Source organism: Hyla sarda, chromosome 7 (genome assembly GCF_029499605.1).
Source record: "Hyla sarda isolate aHylSar1 chromosome 7, aHylSar1.hap1, whole genome shotgun sequence".
NCBI lineage: Eukaryota > Metazoa > Chordata > Amphibia > Anura > Hylidae > Hyla > Hyla sarda.
In genome coordinates this window covers 158,238,363-158,265,282 of record NC_079195.1, presented here as the reverse complement: position 1 = coordinate 158,265,282, position 26,920 = coordinate 158,238,363, and the positions used below count along the sequence as shown (strand labels likewise).

The following is a 26,920-nucleotide window of genomic DNA, read 5'->3' as shown; positions in this document are numbered from 1 at the left end:
CCGTCACTTATTATCAGACCCTCTCCCCCCCCCCCTTCACCCTTTAATCAGACCCTCCCCCCTTCACCAGTCCCCCTTAATCAGACCCTCCCCCCTTCACCAGTCCCCCTTATTCAGACCCGTGGCTGCAGCAGGACAGGGCTCCGTGATGCTCACTGCCGACAGCTCCCCGAGTTTAGCCCAGGATGTGAGGAGCGCTTGGTGATCCGCAGGACTGCTGTGTGCGGCAGCTACTAATTTTGTGGTGCTCTACTTCCTCATCCCCACAGGCAGGGTTCATTCCACCAGCTCCATGTTACTTGCTGTGATCGCTTCTCCCTTACATTTTCCCTGTCATCCACGCACCTACGCCTATCCCCATGTGCACTGGCGGTCAGAAAGTACGAAACAATTTTAGCGCCTGGAACACTTACTGTTAGTAATCATTAGGAACCCAGCTATAGATGAGGAGCATATAAGTGAGTGGAAGCAATGTGGTAGTACCTCATGACTTTCATAAATTGGACTTATAGAAGAAAAATACAGAAGCCAGCACTCACCATTCAGTAGTCACTTTTATTCATAGGATACAGTGCATCGGTGGTACATCAGCGGGCAGGGTACCATATCCTATGAATAAAAGCGACCCCTGAATGGCGAGTGCTGGCTTCTGCATTTTTCTTCTATAAGTCTACATATGAACATTTTACAGCATCGTGCACAACCGTAATCGGGGGGGGGGGGGGGGGGGGGGGGGGTGCGCTGAAGTTAGGCATTCAATCTAGGTGAAGTGCGGCTTGATTACTAGTGGTGGAAGTGTCGGTGTCCTATTTCTCCTTATTTACTTTCATAAATTGGGACTCACATGGACCCTATATACAGGACATATACTTTACTGCAGCATCAGATTAAGAACGTTTTCCCCAACCAGTGTGCCTCCAGCTGTTGCAAAACTAAAACTTCCAGCATGCCCAGACATCTTTTGGCTGTTTAGGCATGCTGGGAGTTGTAGTTTTGCAACAGCTGGAGGCACCATGGTTGGGGAACACTGGATGAGGAATCTTTCCTTCAGGCATTTTGCATTTAGTGCCTCATGTCTAAGGCACAGGACTCTAGCTTTTAAATGCCTGTAGGAAAGCATCCATGGTCCGATGCTGCTAGAGTCTTGTGTAGACAGGTTTATGGCACCATTAACATTAGATTTTACAGCTTCCTACCAGTGGTCAGCGGCAGCTCTGACAGGAGCACACAGCAGGAGAGGTGCAGGCTGTTCCTATTCCTCCCCTCGGTCTGCATATTACAGAAGCTTTGGTCAGTGCACAGTGACAGTGGGAGGGGCCTCCGGACCATGTGACTGCACTGCCCTCACCGTCCTGCTCTTCTCTTCACAGCTAGACTGTAGGCTGCCTGTGGTGCTGCATTGATGGGTCTATGTAAACCATTATTGCAGATAAAGGCAGCAATATATAGTGTAGTGGTGGGGGGCCTGCGAGCTGTGTCGGCTGCCCGGCGCCCCTGTTCCTATGGTGCCCTGTGCGGCCACACAGCTCGCACACCCCAAAAGGCCGGCCCTGTACAAGAACATGTTAGTGTAAAAAAAAAAAAAATGTAGATTTAGATTTTTCTCCTCCACTTTGCTGCTATTCCTGTGAAACACCTAAAGGGTTAAACTTTTTGAATGTCATTTTGAATATTTTCTGTGGTGCAGTTTTTATAATGGGGTCCATTATGGGAAATTTCTAACATAAATACCCTCAAATTCACTTCAAAACTGAACTGGTCCCTTAAAAATTCAGATTTAGAAATTTTCGTGAAACATTGGAAAATTGCTGCTATGTTTTGAAGCCCTCTAATATATTCAAAAAGTAAAATCATGTTAACTTAATGATGCAAACATAAAATAAACATATTGTATATGTGAATCGATATCAATTATTTGGCATGTCTATTTGTCTTACAAGCAGAGTTTCAAAGTTAGAAAAATGATACATTTTCAAATTCTTCATGAAATTTTGGAATTTTTCACCCAAGAAATGATGCAAGTACAGAGGTCCCTCAAGTTACAATATTAATTGGTTCCAGGACAACCATTGTATGTTGAGACCATAAGTCTATGGAAACCTGGTAATTGGTTCTGAAGCTCCAAAGTGTCATCCAAAAATAGGAAAAAGTGAGGATTAAAGAAAAATAAGTAGATAACTAATATAGATAAAGCAAGTCCTTACATATAAAAGTAAGAAAGATCTGCTCTGAGCTGTAAATCACTGTCTATGTAGAGGACAGGAGCTTCTTCAGGGTCCTGTACAGTACACACAGTGTCCCGAAATAGTAAAATGGAGCCGCCCCCACCTGGTGTCCAAAGGAACAGCTAACTTTGGCACAGGTTAAGAGAAGTACAGAACATTGAATACCTCCCTTTACTGTAGGGGGTGCTACCAGACAGCCAGTCAGTGCATGCCCTTCAGGAATACAGGTGTTTTACCAGTGAATGCCCATTCTGATTGGTCTGTTCTTCCAGCCATTGACACGTTTCGCAGATATGAACTGTCCGGAGCATTGTATGTTGAGTCTGGTTTCAAGTTACAATGGTCCACAAAAGACCATTGTATGTTGAAACTATTGTATGTTGAGGCCATTGTAAGTTGAGGGATCACTGTATCGACAAAAATGTACAAAAGTAGAATATGTCATGAAAAAACATGATTTTTTTTTTCCGAGATTAAGTAAAAGCATCCCAGAGATATTAATGCATAAAGTGACAATGGTCAGATTTGCAAAAAATACTCTGGTACTTAAGGTCAAAATGGACTTCTTCCTTAACCCCTTAATGACCAAGCCCATTTTCACCTTAAGGACCAGGCCAATTTTATTTTTGCGTTTTCGTTTTTTCCTCCTCGACTTCTAAAATCCAGAACGCTTTTATATTTCCATCTAAAGACCCGCATGACCAATTGTACTTTGTAATGAAACCTCTCACTTTACCATAAAATGTACGGCGAACACAAAAACTAATTTTTTTAGGGAGAAAATTTTAATGAAAACCAAAATATGGCACATTTTGGAGGGTTTTGTTTTCACACTGTACACTTTACGGTAAAAATGACATCTGTTCTATATTCTGTGGGTCAATACAATTAAAATGATATCCATGGTTAGATACTCTTATATTTTATGTACCGCTTAAAAAAAAATCTAAAACTTTTTGTACAAAATCCATAATCTAAAATCGCCCTATTTTGACCACCTATAACTTTTTCATTTCTCAGTATATAGGGCGGTATGATGGCTCATTTTTTGCGCCATCATCTGTACTTTTTTTTAGATACCACATTTGCATATACAGTAACCCCTCGACATGCGATGGCCCCGACATATGATCAAATCGACATACGATGGCCTCTTAGAGGCCATCGCATGTCAATGTCAGCATCGACATACGATGCTTTTATATGTCGGGGCCATCGCATTAACTGCTATCCGACAGCGCAAAATGCTTAAGCTTCTGTCGTATAGCAGTTCGCTTACCTATCCCCACTGCTCCGGGTCCACTTCGCTATCCTCTGGCGTCTTCTGTATCTTCTCCAGGGTCCGGGCCTCGCTGTCGGGCGTCGTTATTACGTCGCTACGCACGCAGTGCCGGTGCAGCAGCGTAATAACGTCACCAGAAAGCCAGGCCCGGACCCTGGAGAAGATTAGGAAGAAGCCGGAGGATCCCAAAGACGATGTCGGAACAGCGGGACAGCATCGGGAGCCCCTGGGACAGCATCGGGAGCGGTGAGGACACGGTCCAGAGCGGCGGGGACAGCGGAGTATTAAATGCACATTTTACATTGCACGAATCCCTCAACATACGATGGATTCGACAAGCGATGGGTCGTTTGGAACGAATTACCATTATATGTTGAGGGACCACTGTATAAAACTTTTAGATAATTTTTTATTAATTTTTTTGAATAAAATGTGACAAAAAAGCTGCATTTTTGGACTTTTTTTTACGTTTACGCCATTCACTGTATGGGCTCATTAACATTATATTTTGATAGTTCGGACATTTACGCACGCGGAGATTCCAAATAAGTTTATTTTAAAAAATGTTTACGCTTTTTGGGGGTAAAATGGGAAAAACAGACAATTTTCATTTTTATTGGGGGAGGGGATTTTTCACTTTTTTTATTTTGTTTTTATTTTTTTTTTTACACTTTTTATGTCCCCATAGGGGACTATCTATAGCAATACTTTGATTGCTAATACTGTGCAGTGCTATGCACACGACACAGCACTGCTCAGTATTATCGGTGATCTTCTGCTCGATCGCAGACCAGAGCAGAAGACCCCGGGAGACGGCCGGAGATAGGTAAGGGGACCTCCAGCTGACATGCTGGATGATCGGATCCCCGCGGCAGCGCTGTGGGCGATCCGATCATCCAATCAAAGTGCCGCAATGCCGCAGATCTATATTGATCACGGCATCTGAGGGGTTAATGACGGACATCCGCGCGATCGCGGATGTTGGCCATTACGGGCGGGTCCCCGGCTGCTGCTAGTAGCCGGAACCTGCTGTGTATGATGCAAGCACCCTTCCGATGCTCGCGGTCATACACAGGACGTAAATGTACGTCCTGGAAGTCCTGCCAAGCCAGGACATACATTTACGTCCATGGTCGTTAAGGGGTTATCAAATGATGGGAACATAGTCATACCGCACCAAATTAATGATTCACATCAACAATGTGGCCACTCTATTCGTCGCACAAGCAGAAAAAGTAAAATCTAGAAAATTGCATTTCTTGCCAAATTTTAGATTTTTTTTGTCTTTTTTACAAAAACCGCTGAATATATTTAACAAAATTTACCACTAATGTAAAGTACAGTATGTCACGAAAAAAAACTGTCTCAGAATCAGCTTCAAGTTACCAAATAAGGGGACACGTCCGATTTAAAAAATTTGGGGTAATTTGAGGGGGGGGGGGGGATTTAACCCCTTAAGGACTGAGCCCTTTTTCACCTTAAGGACTCGGCCATTTTTTGCAATTCTGACCACTGTCACTTTAAACATTAATAACTCTGGAATGCTTTTAGTTATTCTGATTCCGAGATGTTTTTTTTCGTGACATATTCTACTTTAACATAGTGGTAAAATTTTGTGGTAATTTCCATCCTTTCTTGGTGAAAAATCTCAAAATTTGATAAAAAATTTGAAAATGTTGCATTTTTCTAACTTTGAAGCTCTCTGCTTGTAAGGAAAATGGATATTCAAAATAAAAAAATTTTTTGATTCACATTTCCAATATGTCTCCTTTATGTTTGCATCATAAAATTGACGTGTTTTTACTTTTGGAAGACACCAGAGGGCTTCAAAGTTCAGCAGCAATTTTCCAATTTTTCACAAAATGTTGAAACTCGCTTTTTTCAGGGACCAGTTCAGGTTTGAAGTGGATTTGAAGGGTCTTCATATTAGAAATATCCCATAAAAGACCCCATTATAAAAACTGCACCCCCCAAAGTATTCAAAATGACATTCAGTCAGCATTTTAACCCTTTAGGTGTTTCACAGGAATAGCAGCAAAGTGAAGGAGAAAATTCACAATCTTCATATTTTACACTCGCAGGTTATTGTAGACCCAATTTTTGAATTTTTGCAAGGGGTAAAAAGGAGAAAATTTTTACTTGTATTTGAAACCCAATTTTTCATGAGTACGCACATACCTCATATGTCTATGTTAATTGTTCGGTGGGCGCAGTAGAGGGCTCAGAAAGGAAGGAGCGACAAATTGTTTTTGGTGGGCATGTCACCTTTAGGAAGCCCCTATGGTGCCAGAACAGCAAGCAAAAAAAAAAAAAAAAAACACATGGCATACCATTTTGGAAACTAGACCCCTCGGGGAACATAACAAGGGGTAAAGTGAACCTTAATACCCCACAGGTGATTCACGACTTTTGCATATGTAAAAAAAATAAATAAAAATGTTTTCCCTAAAATGCTTGGTTTCCCAAAAGTTTAACATTTTTAAAAAGGGTAATAGCAGAAAATACCCCCAAAATTTGTAACACAATTTCTCCCGAGTACGGCGATACCCCATTTTTGACCCTAAACTGTTGCCTTGAAATACGACAGGGCTCCAAAGTGAGAGCGCCATGCGCATTTGAGGCCTAAATTAGGGATTGCATAGGGGTGGACATAGGGGTATTCTACGCCAGTGATTCCCAAACAGTGTGCCTCCAGCTGTTGTATAACTCCCAGCATGCATGGACAGTCAGTGGCTGTCTGGTAATACTGGAAGTAGTTGTTTTGCAACAGCTGGAGGCTCCGTTTTGGAAACCGTGGCGTATCAGACGTTTTTCATTTTTATTGGGGAGGGGAGGGGAGGGGTGTGTAGGGGGGTGTGTATATGTAGTGTTTTTTACTTTTTATTTTATTTTTTGTTAGTGTAGTGTAGTGTTTTTAGGGTACAGTCGCACGGGCGGGGGTTCACAGTAGTTTCTCGCTGGCAGTTTGAGCTGCGGCAGAAAATATGCCGCAGCTCAAACTTGCAGCTGGATACTTACTGTAAACCTCCGCCCATGTGAGTGTACCCTGTACATTCACATTGAGGAGGGGGGAACATCCAGCTGTTGCAAAACTACAACTCCCAGCATGTACGGTCTATCAGTGCATGCTGGGAGTTGTAGTTTTGCAACAGCTGGAGGTACACTGGTTGTGAAACACCGAGTTTGGTAACAAACTCTGTGTTTTGCAACCAGTGTGCCTTCAGCTGTTGCAAAAGCTACAACCCCCAGCATGTACGGACAGCGGATGGGCATGCTGGGTCTTGTAGTTATGCAACAGCTGGAGGCATGCTACTTTGGCTGGGGATGCTGGGGATTGTAGTTATGCAACAGCTGGAGACACACTGTTTGCTACTTAACTCAGTGTGCCTTCAGCTGTTGCAAAACTACAACTCTCAGCAGTCACCGACAGCCAACGGGCATGCTGGGAGTTGTAGTTATGCAACTAGCAGATGCACCACTACAACTCCCAGCATGCACTTTAGCTGTTTGAGCAAGCTGGGAGTTGTAGTTATACAACAGCTGAAGGTACACTTTTCCATAGAAAAAATGTGCCTCCAGCTGTTGCAAAACTATAAGTCCCAGCATGCCCATAAGGGCATGCTGGGAGTTGTGGTGGTCTGCCTCCTGCTGTTGCATAACTACAGCTCCCAGCATGCCCTTTTTGCATGCTGGGAGCTGTTGCTAAGCAACAGCAGGAGGCTGTCACTCACCACCAACGATCCACGCTGCAGGTCAGTCCCTCGTCGTCGACGCCGCCGCTCCTGGGGCCCCGATCCCAACATTGATGCCGGGGATCGGGGTCCCCAGCTCCCGGGGTGCACGTCCCGCACCCGCTCACGTCCTCCGGAAGAGGGGGGAGGAGCGGGTTGCGCAAGTGACACCCGCAGAAAGCGCCTCAAAGAGCCTGTAATTCCAGGTCACCGGAGACCCGATTGACCCGGAATCTGCCGCAGATCGCTGGACTGAATTGTCCAGCGATCTGCGGCCATCGCCAACATGGGGGGTCATCATGACCCCACTGGGCGATATGCCGCGATGCCTGCTGAACGATTTCAGCAGGCATCGGGCACCGGCTCCCCTCCAGCTAGTGGCGGGGGGCCGGGATTTGACAGGACGTACTCAAACGTCCTGCGTCCTTAAGGGGTTAAAGGGGGTAATTTGGGGGGGGGTAGATTCCTATGTTTCATCACCTCTAAGTTTCTGCAAACCTTGCATAGCACATTTAAAAAAATTATATACTTTTAAAATTTTTAAATTTTCTAAATTTCAAGTAAAATTGTTAGGATATTAGTTCATTTAAAATACTAATTTAAACAAATAAATGCTGTCAAAATTAAGTAGACATCTTAAAGGAGTACTCCGGTGCACACTTTTTTCATTGTATCCCGTTCGGGCTGCAAAATAAAAGAAAATACACTTTCTCTTACCTGCCAATCAATGAGCCCCCGGAGCTCCGGTACAGGTGTTCGGTTCCCGGGCTGTATTCTTCTTACTTGCTGTTAGCCCGTCACGTCACACGGAGCTTCAGCCTATCACTGGCCGAGGCGGGACATCGCTGCGGCCAGTGATAGGCTGAAGCTCCGTGTGACGTGCCAGGCTAACAGCAAGTAAGAAGAATACAGCCCGGGGACCGAACACCTGTACCGGAACTCCGGGGGCTCGTTGGCAGGTAAAATAAAGTGTGTTTTCTTTTATTTTGCAGCCCGGACGGGATACAATGAAAAAAGTGTGCACCGGACTACTCCTTTAAGTATAAGTTTCAGAAACTATTTGCTCAGTAAGTATAAATATATGCAACCTATTACTGTTAAATAAAAAAAATTTAAAAAAGATTTTGTTGATATTTTATGATTTTTTTGCATTGTAAATAAAAAATTACAAATGATAATTGGCTTTCTTTTACTATGTGCATAAAGTACAACTTGTGACAAAAAAAGAAAAAAACAATGTCAGAATTAGGCTCCTTTCACACTATGAAATAGTTCCGTTTAGGAACTTCCGTCAGAAGTTCTGTCACTATATCTGGGAAAATCGTCCGTTACCCCTTAGGCTGCAATGCGATTTAGTCACAGCCGTCGGGGGTTTTGTAACAGCCGGTTTTCCCCGATATAGTGACGAAACTTCTGACGGACGTTCCTAAACGGAACTATTTCATAGTGTGAAAGGAGCCTTAGGCTTCTTTCACACTGCTGTTGTGACACCACAGTGTGACGTTCGTTGGGGAACCAGGGGAGAATAGTGGGAGGAAAAATACTTCATGCAACTTTTTTTCCTCAAGCTACTCCCGTCAAAAACAACAGCGCACGGCAAAATGTTACCAGAGCTATTCTCTAATAAGTCAGATATTCCCGATTTGAAAAAACAGGCTTGGTCTTTAAGGGGCTTACAGGCCTTATTGTATTGGTCCTTAAGGGGTTAAGGACCAAGCCCATTTTAGCTTTAGGGGATAGGTTTTAGATCGCAGGGGGGGGGGGGGGGGGGTCCGAGCACTGGGGCCCCCCCGATCATCTGTTTAGAGCCCCCGGCTCTCCTTCACAGCAGCACGTCACGATCCGCGCCCGGAGCAGGGGCCACCTCTCTATATAGTTCTATGGAAGAGCCAAAGATTGACGAACAGCTCTCCCATATAGCTATACTAGCCGAGTACCCGGTTTTTCCTTCCTAATCCTTGTTTGGGAGGAAAATAAACAATTGAGGAAGCTTTTGACTTCATATCCCGTCCTCCTACATTGTTGTCATATCCCCACCTCCTCTCCCAACCTGTAATATGTGTACCAGGTATTCAAAAATCTCCAGCCATACTGAAGTTATGTGGGAACGTACATTTCCCATTGATTTGCATGGGACTTTAAACAAAAACCCCAACCCTCACAAATGAGGGTAGTTAAGGGTTAAATTAAAAATCCTATATTTTAAATGGACATATAAGTAACATGTGACCAAGTATTATCGAAATATCTCCAGCCGTTTGGAAATTATGCAGTAACATATATTTCCCATAGACTTGAATGGGACTTTCAACAAGAACCCTGCCACTGGCAAATGGGGGTGAGTAAGGGTTAAATTACCTATACTATGTTTGTTGTTGACATATAAGTAACGTGTGCCAAGTTTCATGTTAATATCTTCAGCCGTTTGGACGTCATGCTGGAACATAAACACATACACATTGAGTTTTATATATATATATTGAGGGGGCGAGGGTCGTGAGATCTAAAACTTATCCCCTATCCTTGGATTAGGGGGATACGTATTTTTTTCATGATACTTGTCCTTTAAGGACCAGGCCAATTTTCATTTTTGCACTTTTTTTTTTTATTTCCTCCTGCCCTTCTAAAAATCTTAACGCTTTCAGTTTTGCACCAACAGACCAATATAAAAGGCTTCATTTTTGCATCACCAATTGTACTTTGTAATGAAATCAATCAATCATTTCATAACAAAATCTAAGGCAAAACATAAAAAATATATTTGTGGGGTGACATTGAAAAACCCCCACCGTTTTGTAACTTTTGGGGGTCTACGCAGTGATCTTTTCAGTAAAAAAAAATAAGAGACACCTTATCTTTATTCTGTAGGTCCATACAGTTACAAGGATACCTACCCAACCTATGTAAGTTTTATTTTATTTTACTACTTTAAAAAAAAAAAAATTATCATCACCACTAAATACACCAAAATTCGTATGCTCTAAATTTTCCTCTTCTGACCCCTATAAAGTTTTTATTTTTCCACATACGGGGCTATGTGAGAGTTAATTTGCGCATTTTGCTTATTTTAGTTTTGATGTGACTTTGATAACTTTTTTTAAATTTTCTATGGTATATAAAGTGACTAGAAATGCACAATTTTGGTCTTTGGTATGGACTTTGGTATTTTTTTTTACTTGTATGCCATTGACCGTGCAGTTTAACTAAGCTTATACTTTAATAGTTCAGACAGTTACATACGCGGCGGTACCGCATATGATTATGTTTATTTTTTAATACATTATTTTACTTAAAAAATGGGAAAGAGGTGGAAAAACTTTTTGCGATTTTTTTTTCTTTAATGGTATACACTGTGTTAGGGATGTCCCCATATTTTTTTAAGACAGAGTACCGATACTTTTTAACCCCTTAAGGACTCAGGGTTTTTCAGTTTTTGCACTTTCGTTTTTTCCTCCTTACCTTTTAAAAATCATAACCCTTTCAATTTTCCACCTAAAAATCCATATTATGGCTTATTTTTTGCGTCACCAATTCTACTTTGCAGTGACATTAGTCATTTTACCCAAAAATGCACGGCGAAAAGGAAAAAAAAATAATTGTGCGACAAAATCAAAGAAAAAACTCCATTTTGTAACTTTTGGGGGCTTCTGTTTCTACGCAGTGCATATTTCGGTAAAAATTACACCTTATTATTTTGTAGGTCCATACGGTTAAAATGATACCCTACTTATGATTTTTTTCCAGAAGTGCGACAAAATCAAACCTATATAATAACTACATGCAGGAAAATTTATACGTTTAAAAATGTCATCTTCTGACCCCTATAACTTTTTTATTTTTCCACGTACAGGGCGGTATGAGGACTAATTTTTTGCGCCGTGATCTGAAGTTTTTATCGGTATGATTTTTGTTTATATCAGACTTTTTGATCACTTTTTATTCATTTTTTTAATGGTATAAAAAGTGACCAAAAATGCGCTTTTTTCGACTTTGGAATTTTTTTGCGCGTACGCCATTGACCGTGCGGTTTAATTAAGGATATATTTTTATAGTTCGGACATTTACGCACGCGGCGATACCACATATGTTTATTTTATTTTATTTTTTACACTGTTATTTTTTTTATGGGAAAAGGGGGGTGATTCAAACTTTTATTAGGTAAGGGGTTAAATGACCTTTATTAACACACTTTTTTTGCAGTGTTACAGGTCCCATAGGGACCTATAACACTGCACACACTGATTTTTTACACAGATCACAGGCGTGTATTAACACGCCTGTGATCAGTGTTATCGGCGCTTGACTGCTCCTGCCTGGATCTCAGGCACGGAGCAGTCATTCGCCGATCGGACACCGAGGAGGCAGGTAAGGGCCCTCCCGGTGTCCTGTAAGCTGTTCGGGACGCCGCGATTTCACCGCGGCGGTCCCGAACAGCCCAACTGAGCAGCCGGGTCACTTTCACTTTATAAGCGGCGGTCAGCTTTGATCGCCGCTTCTAAAGGGTTAATACCGCACATCGTCGCGATCGGCGATGTGTGGTATTAGCCGCTGGTCCCGGCCGTTGATGAGCGCCGGGACCGACGCGATATGATGCGGGATCGCGGCACGATCCCACTTCATATCGCGGGAGCCGATGCAGGACGTAAATATACGTCCTGCGTCGTTAAGGGGTTAAGTACTCACCGATACAATTACCAATAATTTTTCAATTTCACATGACAGGGTTTTTTTGTTTTCTTTAACCCCTTGGGGACGGAGACCATTATAACCCTACGGACAGGAGCATTTTTTGCAATTCTGACACGGCCACTTTCAGCATTAATAACTCTGGGATGCTTTTACTTTTCATTCTGATTACGAGAATGTTTTTTGTGACATATTCTACTTTATGTTAGTGGTAATTTTTTGTCGATACTTGCATCATTTCTTGGTGAAAAATTCCAAAATTTTATGAATTTTTTTAAATTTTGCACTTTTTCTAACTTTGAAGCTCTCTGCTTGTAAGGAAAATAGACATTCCAAATAAATTATATACAGATTCACATACACAATTATGGACATTTATCAACGGGTTTAGTCAGGTTTTCTTTACTATAATTGTCGCAAAATTGTCGCAACTGCGACTACACGATTTTTCGTGCGACATTTTGACTGGAAAGCGAGAAAAGCAAGTTTTCCTAAAATCTACTATGTAGTAATAATTTTAAAATGGACTACGGGTAGTCAGGTATTTATTAACTGCGAAAGTCGCAACTGCGCAAAAAAAAGTCGCAACAGCGTTAAAAATTGACTAAATTTACTCCAGCTCAAACATGGAGCAGAAAAAGCTACTACTAAAGTAAAAAAGGAAAAATTGCTTACGTGAAAGAAAATTATCAACAGGCTGAAACCAGTTGATAAATACGTCGCACATAAGCAAAAAAAAAGTAAGGAAAAAATTACTAAAAAAAAGAATACATAAGCAAACATTGATAAATGTCCCTCAATATGTCTACTTTATGTTTGCATCATAAAGTTAACATGTTTTTACTTTTGGAAGACATCAGAGGGCTTCAAAGATCAGCAGCAATTTTCTAATTTTTCACAAAATTTTCAAAAAATCGGAATTTTTCAGGGACCAGCTCAGTTTTGAAGTGGATTTGAAGGGCCTTCATATTAGAAATATCCCAAAAATGACCCCATCATAAAAACTGCACCCCTCAAAGAATTCAAAATGACATTCAGTGTGTTAACCCTTTAGGTGTTTCACAGGAATAGCAGAAAAGTGAAGGAGAAAATTCTAAATAATTTTTTACACTCGCATGTTCTTGTAGACCCAGTTTTTGAATTTTGCAAGGGGTAAAGGAGAAAAAGCCCCCCCCCCCAAACCCAATTTCTCTCGAGTAAGGAAATATCTCATATGTGTATGTGAAGTGTTCGGAGGGTGCACTACAGGGCTCAGAAGGAAAGGAGGAACAATGAGATTTTGAAGAGTGAGTTTTTCTGAAATGGTGTTTGAGGGGTATGTCGCATTTAGGAAGCCCCTATGGTGCCAGAACAGAAAAAAAAAGGAACTTAACAAGGTGTACAATGAGCCTTAACACCCCACAGGTGATTGACGAACTTTCGTTAAAGTGGGACGTGAAAATGAAAAATTCGATTTTTAACACTAAAATGCTGGTGTTACCCCAAACTTTTCATTTTCACAAGGAGTAATAGGAGAAAATGCCCCACAAAATTTGTAACCCCATTTCTCTTGAGTAAGGAAATACCTCATATGTGGATGTAAAAGTGATCTGCGGGTGCACTAGAGGGCTCAGAAGGGAAGGAGCAACATTGGACTTTTGGAGAGCGAATTTTGCTGAAATGGTTTTTGGGGGCATGTCTCATTTAGGAAGCCCGATGATGCCAGAACAGTCAAAAAAAAAAACACATGGCATACTATTTTGGTAACTACACCCCTCACAGAATTGAATAAGAGGTGCAGTGAGCATTTACACCCCACTGGCATTTGACAGATCTTTGGATCAGTGGGCTGTGCAAATTAAAAATAAAATTTTTCATTTTTACAGACAACTGTTCAAAAATCTGTCAGACATCTGTGGGGCGTAAATGGTCACTGCACCCCTTGTTACATTCCGTGAGGGGTGTAGTTTCCAAAAATGGTTAACATAAATTGGGAGGGAGTCCACTGTTCTGGCACCATGGGGCTTTGTAAACACACAGCCTTCAATTCCAGCCTAATTCTCTCTCAAAAAGCCCAATGGCGCCCCTTGTCTTCTGAGCATTGTAGTTCGCCCGCAGAGCACTTTACACCCACATATGGGGTATTTATTTACATATGGGGTTACAAATTTTGGGGGGCTTTTTTCCTATTACCCCTTGTGAAAATGAAAAATTTGGGGTAACACCAGCATTTCATGGGGAAAAAAAACACATTTTTAATTTTCATGTCCGACTTTAACGAAAATTTGTCAAAGACCTGTGGGTTGTTAAGGCTCACTATACCCCTTGTTACGTTCCGTGAGGGGTGTGGTTTCCAAAATGGGGTCACATGTGGGCGTTTTTTTTCTTCAGCCACCCCTGTGCAAATCACCAATTTAGGCCTCAAATGTACATGGCGCTCTCTCACTCCTAAGCCATGTAGTTCATCTGCAGAGCATTTTACTTACACATATGGGGCATACTCGTACTCAGAAGAAATTGCGTTAGAAATTTTGGGGGTCTTTTTCTATTTTTACCTCTTGTGAAAATGAAAAGTATGGGGCGACACCAGTATGTTAGTGTAAAATGTTTTATTTTTTTTACACTAACATGCTGGTGTAACCCCAAACTTTACCTTTTCATGAGGAGTAAAAGGAGAAAAATCCCCCCAAAATTGGAAATACTCCATATTTGGCCCTAAACTGTTGCCTTGAAATAAGACAGGACTCTGAAGTGAGAGAGCGCCATGCGCATTTGAGGTCTAAATAAGGTATTTGCAATAGAGGCAGACCCGGTTACAAGGATGGGGCTTGTCTCCACCGAAACTCTACAGCAGTGTTTCCCAAACAGGGTGCCTCCAGCTGTTGCAAGTCTCCCAGATAACCAGGGCAGTCTATGGCTGTCCGGCAATACTGGGAGTTGTGGTTTTGCAACAGCTGGAGGCTCCCTTTAGGAAACACTGCCGCATGAGACATTTTTCATTTCTATTGGGGGGGGGGGCGTGTAAGGGGGATGTATATGTAGTGTTTTACTATTATTTTTTAGTGTAGTGTACATTCACGCAGGCAGGGGATCACAGTTTTCCGCTGGGAGTTTGAGCTGCAGCGGAAAATTTGCCGCAGCTCAAACTGGGGTGGGGGGGGGGGCAAACCTTCAGCGGTGGCAAAAATGACAACTTCCAGAATCCACTGACATACTGTACATGCTGGGATTTGTAGTTTTGCAACAGCTTGAGGCACACGGGTTGGAATCACTGAGATAGGAAACAGACGCTAGCTCAGTGTTTGCCAACCAGTGTGCCTACAGCTGTTGCAAAACTACAATTCCCAGCATGGCCACACAGCCTTTGGCTCCCCTAGACATTGCCACAGGATGCCTGCTGATAGATATTAGCAGTCATCCTGGTCTGATCACCGCTGATCACCGGTGAGCGGCGGTGATCCTTAAGTACCGGGACGCGAGGGCGTATCCATACGCCCTCCATACCCAACAGGTTAAAGGGAAAAAAGGGGTATTTATTACATGCAATCTGTGGATTACATACACTGATCAATGCTATGCCATAGCATAGCATTGATCAGTGTTATCAGCACTCCTTTACTACTACCTGCAATGGCTGGCTGCACAGTAAAGGACCTCCGATCAGAATCCCTGAGCTAACCGGCTGTTAACTTGAGGACTTTGAGACGCAGCGATCAACTTTGATCGCAGCGTCTAAAAAGGTTAATGCGGGTCCCAGCTATGACGCACATCTCGGGAGTGGGCGCAGGGGGCACAGGGCAGTTGAGAGTGCAGGAGGCTTACCGCACCTCCGTGATACCTGCTGGCGGGAGTTCCGCTGGGAGGTATCTGATTAGTTATCGAGAACATTTGCACGAGTACAAGTACTCTTGCAAATGTCCAGTATCTGTCCCGATACCAATATCGGGACATCCCTACACCGTGTGGTACAAATGACTTGGCAGTTTTATTCTGCAGGTAGCTTTTTTTTTTCACTGACTCAACTGTGTGAGGATTTTTTTTTTTTTGTGGGATGAGTTAACCATTTCAGTAGGACTATTTTGGGGCATATGATTGGTTTTCAAATTTTTTATCTTTCATATTAGATTATTTCTAGTTATTTATTTTTCACATTTTTTTAACACCTTTTTTTATTTTCGCACTGATCACACATAATACAATGCAGTATGCATGTGAGCTGCCTTGTATTATGCATATGCTTGTCAGGGATACACTGACAAGCCTAGTACGGCAGTTCAAACTTCCATAGGCATGACAACACTGTCAGGCCTCTGATTGACATGGCTACCATCAGCTCCCCACAATCACATGAGGAATAGAGGGGGCTGCCTCCCTCTGTAACCCTAACAGACGCTGCGGTCAATGCATCATATATATTGTTAACTGTCCCCTCTGAGCTGGGGCCACTCCTTTCCTCTAATTGCCTCACAGACCGAAGCACCAAAAAGGGAGGGGGGGGGTAGGGTAGAGACTATGGGAAAGGCACTCCTATTGGTACTGACCGACCAATAGGAGCGAGCACTGGCAGGGGACTGCTGCGATTGGTCCCTGGCCAGCTTCAAGGATGCTCACCTGTGCTACAGAAGAGCTCACTAAACTGTAACAATTATATATCATCATGCCCGATTATGCAGAAAGGGGATATGTCACACTTTATTTCAATAAGACAACACCCTGTTTTCACTACACCATGCCCCTTTATCCCCAAACAAATAATATATATATTTTTTTGCCATACATTTTATGGCAAAATGAGTGATGTTATTACAAAGTGAAATTGGTCAGGCAGATTACAATCCCTCATATGGCTAAGTGGATGGAAATATAAACGTTTTGGCTCTTACAAGGCAAGGAGGAAAAAAGGAAAATGCAAAAATAAAATTGTCTGTGTTTGTGACCAAAATGGGCTGTGTCCTTTGAGGTTAAAATTGTCCTCTTCTGAACCCCATAACTTTTTTTATTTCTCCGTATACAGGGCTATGTGATCTGTAGTTTTATTGGTATCATTTTTGTTTTGACAGAACTTTTTGATCACATTGAAAAAAAAATTCCCAAAAATAAAAAGGTGACGAAAAAAAAATTTACATTTTTGGATTATTTTTTTCCCCCCAACATTTTCACTGTTTACCGTGTAGGATAATAAACATTATATTTTAGTAGGTCTGACTAGTCCACAATGCTAAATAGGTTTATTTATTTATTTAAAATGGGAAATGGGTGATTTTTATTATAAGGGGAGGGGCTTTACTATAAATTGGCATTCTAGTGGACAGAGGCAGGTAAGGGGACCCTTCACCGCCACTTTAACTCATCGGACCCCCTGAGTTAACCAGCATAATAGATTTAATACTTTAAAAGAGGTAAATGACTTTAATACTGGAAGAACAAACCACAAGACTTCATAAGAAGAGAAAGGAGGGCGCCACACACCAGTCTACGGCCATAATGTGCTTGCTCGTCTTCCATCTCTCAGAATCTCCTGCCCCACAACAGCAAGAGCATCTGATTTTCCTAAGGAATCTTCAGACTCTTCAATCACCTGGTGACACACATAAGATAAATTGTCATATTTGTAAAGAAAGACACTCATTATCAGGGCATATAAAATTACAGTGAATGTGGAATCTCTTACTAAACACTCTACAATATACAATGTAAGGCCATAAAAAGGGTGCAATGTTAATGTGCCAGTGACAACGATATTTGTAAAATTCCAGGCCTGCAGGACAACCCAAAGCAATGTTGTGTTGATATCCCTGCACATCAGTGCTGCATAGTACTGCAATGTTTAAATTGGCACGGTCTAAAAAATTTTTTGCTATTGCACTCATTATGGTAAATAATAAAATCTATCTTTGTGTTAAAAAAAAAAAAAAAAAGAAGTTTTCTATGTTTTAATAGGGTTTAAAAAAGCTGCCACGCGGTGTCTCCAGACTTGCCAAGAGCAAATTCCCCACAGACTTTGGACCACTGCTGGCCTGAAGAAAGTCCAAAATCAGGAAAAGCAGTCTTGAGTGGCGAGGGGGAGGTGAAGCCTTAGCCAATCATGGCTCATTTGACACAGTTCACTGCTCTGGGCTGTGTGTAGCAGAGTGAGGGAGGATGTTCTCCCCTGTATGGCTTCAGATGATGTCACACCTGCTGGGTAGCACTCGTTCCCAGTCTGTGACTCTGACTGAGACAGAGCAGAAAATACAGAGCAATATCAAGGTAGAAAACTAAAAAAACTAAAAAATATAAAAATAAAGGTAGGGGGTGGTTTATTATGATGGGGGCAGTGAACTGGGAGGATTATAAAATTTAACAAGATCATGACAAGTACTTTTTAACTGTGATGACAGTAACAAACTTTAGATTTCCTTTCCCAGTCCAGCATTCGTGTTCTGGTCCCTCTATTTATCCTGATTTACTCTCCCCACTCCGCACAGTGATAGACTGCCGTGTGTTTAAATCGCCATGAGCATAGCAGGGAGAGTGAATTATCATGAGACAAACACTTAAATGTCTAAGCTGCCTATTTAACCACTTAAGGAGACAGCCCATTTTGGCCTTAACCCCTTAAGGACCTAGGGCGTATGGATATGCCCTGGCTTTCTGGTACTTAAGGACCCAGGACATATCCATACGCCGTGGGAATTTCGGTCCCCGCCCGCGCAAATGCCCAAGGGGGTCATCAGACCCCCCCCATGTCGGCGAGTGAATTCACACTTGCGATTTGCGCAGATTCTGGGTCATACGGGTCTATGGTGACCCGTAATATAAGGGGGATCGCGGTTGTCTAAGACACCCACGATCCTCCTGAAGGCATAGGAGTGAGGTGGCAGGGGTGCCACCCCTCCTATCCCTGCTATTTGTGGTCTAGACGCGACCACCAATAGCAGATCGGGGGCGGGGGGGGGGGGGGGGGGGGTTAACTTTCGTTTTTCCCGTTCTGCCCACCAACAATAGGCAGGGCAGGACAAACGACTCGGACCGAACGCCGAAGATCACTTACCCGTCCGGAGGCTGCAGGCGACGGTGATCGGCGGGTGGCGACCTCTTGCGGCAGAAGAGGACGGCTCCCGGGATACTTATCCTCTATCCTTTGGATAGGGGATAAGATGTCTAGGGGTGGAGTACCCCTTTAAGCTAACAATCGAGTTTACAAGTTTTTATAGCCTTAGCTGAATGGCAGCAGTTTTTCCAATGGTTTACAGCTTCAGTCTTGAACTATTGACCCTTCATTCCCTTCACTTATACAAGTGTCTCTAGTCCTGCAAAAAACAAATTTACTTAATCCCTTATCAGTGAGAGGCTAGGTTACCCATGTGTTCCCTGTAACAGCAGAACACAACACTATGGAAAGTATAAGTATTGCCGCTCCTAATTGTGCGCCATATAGTAAAGCACATGAAAAGCATGCTTCTTCACGGCCACTTAACGTGTTCGTTTTGCGGTTACGTGAGGCACTGCATGCATTGATCTTTATTCTTACAGTAGAGAAGTCATTAATTATAACTTTTTGTTAATTGGGACATTTAAACTTGCTTTTTTTTATTCCAATCTAAATTTAGTAGGAGTCGGAGTCGGTGCATTGTTTGCCAACTCCGACTCCAGGTCCCAAAATTTCGTCCGACTCCACAGCCCTGGCTGCCATATCAAATAAGTATTATTTATAATTTTTTACGCTTTTTTTATTTTATTAATTTATATTACAATTTTTTAGTCCCCATCAGATTGCTAATACTCTCCTGTGCTATCCATAGGTATAGCATTGATCAGTATTATACGGGGACCTTCTGCTCTGGTCTGCTGGAAGGCAGATCAGAGCAGAAAACCAGAGGAGACGGACGAAGGCAGGTGGGGGGACCTCCGTCCGCCATCTTGGCTGATATGATCCCTGTGGCAGTGTCGCGGGCGATCAGATCAGCCATTTTAAGTGCCGCAATCTATATTGATAACAGCATCTGAGAGGTTAATGGCGTAAATCAGCACGAATGACTATGTCCGCCATAAAAGGCGGGTCCCCGGCTGCTAACAGCCAGGACCCGCTGTGCATGAAGCGAGTGCAGCTCCTGCTCCTCATAGCTGTGCCGTAGATGTACAGCGCTGTTTGCAAAGCTACTCGCTGCAGCGCTGTACATTTACAGTGCGTGTCCTTAATGTGTTAATCATATTAGATAAAAGGGTTGATAGCACTCCATTGGCTTTGTAAGACCACTTAATGAAAGATAGGCTTAAAACTCAATAAAATGTTTAACCCCTTAAGGACCCAGCCCATATTCCCCTTAACCCCTTAAGGATCCTTGACGTAAGCGTACGTCGTCATGACCCCCTGGTACTTAAGGAAAATTCCGGTCCCCGCCGCGCACCGGGCGGGGATCGGAAGGGATGCCTGCTTAAATCATTCAGCAGGCATCCCGTGCAAATGCCCATGGGGGTCATCAGACCACCCCCTCCCCCCCCCCCCCCCTGTAGACGATCGCGGAAAATAAGTGAATTCACACCTGCGATTTGCTCAACTCCGGGTCATATGGGTCTATGGTGACCCGGAAAATAAAGGGGATCGGGGTTATCCAAGACACCCCTGGTCCCCCTGAAGGGATAGGAGTGAGGTGGCAGGGGTGCCACCCCTCCTATCTCTGCTATTGGCCGTATAAACGTGACAACCAATAGCAGATCGGGGGCGGGGGGTTAACTTTCGGTTTCCCCGTTCTGCCCACCCACTGTAGGCGGAGCAGAATGGCGAAACCGACGATGATCGGCGTCGAAGTCCACTTACTCAGCGGTGGCAGCAGAGCGACGATCCGCGACTGAGATCAGCGGCAGAAGAGGACGGAGACACAGCTCCCTGGACTCTACGGAAGCCGTCGAGTTGCCTAGCAACATCTAGAGGGCTACAGTTTGAAACCACTATACAGTGGTCTCTAAACTGTAGCCCTCTTGCAAAACTACAAGTCCTAGCATGCCCACTCAGCTGTTTGCTGTCTGGGCATGCTGGGATTTGCAGTTTTGCAACATCTGGAGGGTAACAGTTTAGAGATCACTGTGCAGTGGTCTCTAAACTGTAGCTCTCCAGATGTTGCAAAACAGATGTCTGGACATGCTGGGAGTTGTAGTTGCGTACCTCCAGCTGTTGCATAACTACATCTCCCAACATGCCCATCCGCGATCAGAACATGCTGGGAGTTGTAGTTTTTCAACAGCTGGAGGCACACTAGTTGGAAAATACTGAGTTAGGTAACAGAACCTAACTGAAGATTTTCCAACCAGTGTGCCTCCAGCTGTTGCAAAAGTATAACTCCCAGCATGCACGGTCTGTCAGTACATGCTGGGAGTTGTAGTTTTGAAACAGCACGAAGTTTGCCACCACCCCCCATCTGAATGTACATGGTACATTCACACGGGCAGGTTTTCAGTAAGTTTCTTGAAGTTTCTTTAACTCCTAGCAGGAAACTCACCGTAACCCGCCAGTGCGAATGTACCCTAAAAACATTACACTAACACATAATAAAGAGTAAAACACTACATATACACCCCCTTACACTGTCCCCTCCAATAAAAATGAAAAACGTATTGTCAGCAGTGTTTCCAAAACTGAGCCTCCAGTTGTTGCAAAACAACAACTCACAGCATTTCCGGACAGCCACTGACTGTCCAGGCATGCTGGGAGTTAAGCAACAGCTGGATGCACCCTGTTTGGGAATCACTGGCATAGAATATCCCTATGTCCACCCTATGCAATCCCTAATGTAGTCCTCAAATGCGCATGGCACTCAATTCGGAGCCTTGTCGTATTTCAAGGAAACAGTTTAGGGCCACATATGGGGTATTTCCGTACTCGGAAGAAATTGCCCTACAAATTTTGGGGGTCTTTTTCTCCTTTTACCCCTTATGAAAAGAAAAAGTTGGGGGCTACACCAGCCTGTTAGTGTAAAAAAAATGAATTTTTTACACTAACATGCTGGTGTTGCCCCATACTTTCCATTTTCACAAGCGGTAAAGGAAAAAAAAAGATCCCCAAAATTTGTAACACAATTTCTCCTGAGTACGGAAATACCCCATATGTCGGTGTAAAATGCTCTGCAGGCACACAAGGCTCAGGAGTGAGTGCGCACTATGTACACTAGAGGCCTAAAATTGGTAATTTGCACAGGGGTGGCTGATTTTACAGCGGTTCTGACATAAACACAAACAAAAAAAAAAAACACAAGTGACCTCATTTTGGAAACTATACCCCTCATGGAACGGGGTATAGTGAGCCTTAACACCCCACTAAATGTCACTAAAATGCTGGTGTTACCCTAAATTTTTCATTTTCACATGGGAAAATAGGAAAAAAAGCACCCCAAAATTTGTAACCCCATTTCTTCTGAGTAAGAACATACCCCATATGTGGATGTAAAGTGCTCTGCTGGCACACTACAATGCTCAGAAGAGAGGGAGCACCATTGGGCTTTTGAAGAGAAAATTTGTCCGGAATTGAAGGTCACGTGTGTTTACAAAGCCCCCATAGTGCCAGAACAATGGACCCCCTCACCCACATGTGACTCCATTTTGGAAACTACACCTCTCATGTAATGTAATAAGGGGTACAGTGAGCATTTACGCCCCACAGGTGTCTGGCAGATTTTAGGAACAGTGGTCCGTGAAAATGAAAAATGTAATTTTTCATTTGCACAGCCCACTGTTCTAAAGATCTGTCAAACGCCAGTGGGGTGTAAATACTCACTCCACCCCTTATTAAATTCTGTCAGGGGTGTAGTTTCCAAAATGGGGTCACGTGGGGGGGGGGGGGGGTGTCCACTGTTCTGGCACCACAGGGGGGGGGCTTTGTAAACGCACACGGCCCCTGACTTCCATTCCAAACAAATTCACTATCCAAAAACTCAATGGCGCTTCTTCTCTTCTGAGCATTGTAGTGCGCCAGCAGAGCACTTGACGTCCAGACATGGGGTATTTCCATACTCAGAAGAAATGGGGTTACAAATTTTGGGGGTCGTTTTCTCCTATTACCCCTTGTAAAAATGTAAAATTTGGGGAAAAAACTGCATTTTTTCTTCATTTACACATCCAACTTCAACAAAAAGTTGCGAAACACCTGTGAGGTGTTAAGGCTCACTATACCCCTTGTTACATTCCTTGAGGGGTGTAGTTTCCAAAATAATATACCATGTGTTTTTTTTGCTGTGCTGGCACCATGCCCTCCAAAATGAGACATGCCCACCAAAAACCATTTCAGCTAAATTTGATTTCCAAAAGCCAAATATGACTCTTCCTCTTCTGAGCATTGTAGTTCGCCCACAGAGCATTTTACGTCCTAACATGGGGTATTTCCATACTCAGAAGAGATGGGGTTAAAAATTTGGGGGGGCATTTTCAATTTCCCATTACCTTTTGTAAAAATGGTAAATTTGTGGGGGAAAAACTGCACTTAAGTGAAAATTTTTTTTTTTCATTAACACATCCAACTTTAACGGAAAGTTGTCTAACACCTGTGGGGTTTTAAGGCTCACTGGACCCCTTGTTATGTGCCTTGAGGGGTGTAGTTTTCAAAATGGTATGCCATGTGGGGAGTTTTATGCTGTTCTGCCACCATAGGGGTTTCCTAAATGCGACATGCCCCCCAAAAACCATTTCAGCAAAATTCACACTCCAAAATCCCATTGTCGCTCTTTCCCTTCTGAGCCCTCTACTGCGCCCGCCGAACTCTTATATGAGGTATTTCCTTACTCGAGAGATATTGGGTTACAATTTTTGGGGGGCTTTTTCTCCTATTACCCCTTGCAAAAATTCAAAAACTGGGTCTACAAGAACATGCCAGAGTAAAAAAATGAAGATTTTGAATTTTCTCCTTCAATTTGCTGCTATTCCTGGGAAACAACTAAAGGGTTAACAAACCTTTTGAATGTCATTCTGAATACTTTGAGGGGTGCAGTTTTTATAATGGGGTCATTTATGGGGTATTTCTAATAAGAAGGCCCTTCAAATCCACTTCAAAACTGAACTGGTCCCTGAAAAATTTCGATTTTGAAAATTTTGTGGAAAATTGGAAAATTGCTGCAATACTTTGAAGCCCTCTGATGTCTTCCAAAAGTAAAAACATGTCAACTTTATAATATCTTTTGTAATATCCATTTTCCTTATAAGCAGAGAGCTTCAAAGTAAAAAAAAAGCAAAATTTTCAATTTTTTCAACAAATTTAGAAATTTTTCACCAAGAAATGATGCAAGTATCGACAAAATTTTAACATTAATATAAAGTAGAATATGTCACGAAAAAACAGTCTCTGAATCAGGATGAAAGGTAAAAGCATCCCAGAGTTATTGATGCTTAAAGTGACAGTGAAAATTGGCTGGGTACTTAACCCCTTAAGGACTGAGCGTTTTTCCGTTTTTGCATTTTCATTTTTTCCTCATCACCTTCTAAAAATCATAACGCTTTCAATGTTGCACCTAAAAATCCATATGATGGCTTATTTTTTGCGCCACCAATTCTACTTTGCAGTGACAGTCATTTTACCAAAAAATCCACAGCGAAACGGAAAAAAAAATCATTGTGCGACAAAATTGAAGAAAAATTCATTTTGTAAATTTTGGGGGCTTCCGTTTTTACGCAGTGCATTTTTCTGTAAAAATAACACCTTATCTTTATTCTGTAGGTCCATACGGTTAAAATGATACCCTACTTATATAGGTTGGATATTGTCGTACTTCGGAAAAAAATCATAACTACATGCAGGAAAATGTATACGTTTACAATTGTCATATTCTGACCACTATAACTATTTTATTTTTCCGCGTACGGGCCGGTATGAGGACTAATTTTTTGCGCCGTGTTCTGAAGTTTTTATCGGTACCATTTTTGTATTGATCAAACTTTTTGATCGCTTTTTATTCATTTTTCACGATATAAAAAGTGACCAAAAATACAATATTTTGGACTTTGGAATTTTTTTAACGCACACGCCATTGACCGCGCAATTTAATTAATTATATATTTTTTATAGTTCGGACATTTTCGCACGCGGCAATACCACATTTATTTTTATTTACACAGTTTAAAAAAAAAACTTTTAATAGAGAAGGGGTCAAATTACCTTTAACTTTTTTTTCACTTTTTTTTTGCAGTGTTATAGCTCCCATAGGGACCTATAACACTGCACACACTGATCTCCTATGCTGATCCCTGCAAAGCCATAGCTTTGCAGGGATCAGTCAGATAGGGGATCGATTGCTTAAGCATGTAGCTCAGGCTTGGAGCAATCAATCCCTGATCGGACGCCACGAGAGAGAGGTAAGGAGACCTCCGCCTGCGTCCCAGCTGATCTGAACATCCCGAATTTATTGCGATGTCCCGATCAGCCCGACTGAGCTGCCGGGAACCGCTTACTTTCGTTTTCAGACATGGCGATCAACTTTGATCGCCACGTCTGAAGGGTTAATGGCACGCGGCACAACGATCGATGCCGTGCGCTTTTAGCCCAGGGTCCCGGCTGTCGTTAGCAGCCGTGACCGACCCAGTGTGATGCCCTAAGCCCGGTCCCGATGTAAAAAACAGGGTCACGCCGTGACCCCGCATAACACCGGGTCGGTCACGGCTGCTAACGATAGCCGCCGGGACCCTGGGCTAAAAGCACGCGGCATCGATCGTTGTGCCGCGCGCACGACTGAGCTGCCGGGAACCGCTGTCTTTCGTTTTCAGACGTGGCGATCAACTTTGATCGCCTCGTCTGAAGGGTTACCGGCGCGCGGCATAATGATCGATGCCACGCGCCGTTAACCCTTCAGACGTGGCGATCAAAGTTGATCGCCACGTCTGAAAACGAAAGACAGCGGTTCCCGGCAGCTCAGTCGCGCTGATCGGGACATCGCAATAAAATCGCGATGTTCCGATCAGTTGGGACACAGGCGGAGGTCTCCTTACCTCTCTCTCGTGGCGTCCGATCAGGGATTGATTGCTCCAAGCCTGAGCTACAGGCTTGAGCAATCGATCCCCTATCTGACTGATCCCTGCAAAGCTACAGGCATACAGGTATGCCCTTATTCCTTAAGAGGTTAAGGACGCAGCCCATTTTCACCTTAAGGACTGAGCCCTTTTTCGCAATTCTGACCACTGTCGCTTTACGAATTAATAACGCGAAAACGCTTTTACCAAATATTCTGATTCTGAGATTGTTTTTTCGTGACATATTCTACTTTATTTTGGTGGTAAATTTTCGGTGTTATCTTTTTTGGTGAAAAATCACAAAATTTCATAAAAATTTTGCATTTTTCTAACTTTGAAGCTCTCTACTTGTAAGGAAAATGGATATTCCCAACATTTTTATTCACAAATACAATATGTCCACTTTATGTTGGCATCATAAAATGGACATATTTTTGCCTTTTGAAAAAATTAGAGGGCTTCAAAGTAGAGCAGCAATTTTCAAAAATGTCATGAAAATTGCTAAATCTTAAGGGACAAATGTTACAGAACTACAACTCCCAGCATGCCTGGGCAGTCTAGGCATAATGAGAGTTGTAGTTTGGCAACATCTGGAGGGCTACCGTTTGGGCATCACTGTAACAGTGGTCTCCAAACTGTGACCCTCCAAATGTTGCAAAACTACAACTCCCAGCATGCCCAGACAGCCTTTGGCTGTGTGGGCATGCTGGGAGTTGCAGTTTGGCCTTCCTAGTGGTTTTCACAGTAAAGATCCCTTTACTTTCATTCCCCCCCCCCCCACCCACCACTACCGTTGTTTCCCTACCTGAGCCAGGATCTTTACAGTCTCCAGCGACGATCAGCGGTTCCCAGGCATCTTCTCCTGCAGGTACCGGCCTCGATCTTCTCCCCATGTTCCCCTCGACATCCAGGGGTGGGCAGAACGGGGGTTGCCATGGCATCCCACTGTCCTGCTCTGCCATTGGTCAGAATCAGTTCTGACCAATGGCAGGGGATAGGAGGAGATCGCAGCACTGCGCCCTCACTCCTAGCCCTCAGGATGATCGGGGTTG

At 43.0% G+C, this 26,920-nt stretch overlaps 1 protein-coding gene across 5 annotated transcripts in view; it reads right to left on the bottom strand.

The window, feature by feature from the left end:
• Positions 1 to 26,920, bottom strand: part of KDM2A (lysine demethylase 2A) — a 703,602-nt gene that overhangs the window by 594,543 nt on the left and 82,139 nt on the right. For 4 of the 5 annotated variants that reach the window (XM_056531111.1, XM_056531112.1, XM_056531113.1 and 1 more), the window contains exon 2: positions 17,373 to 17,481. In XM_056531111.1, the coding sequence (XP_056387086.1) occupies positions 17,373 to 17,408 (36 nt within the window). In that variant the 5' untranslated portion in view covers positions 17,409 to 17,481. Of the gene's footprint in view, positions 1 to 17,332; positions 17,482 to 26,920 lie in introns of those variants that run through there. The other variant, XM_056531114.1, reaches the window with a different exon arrangement.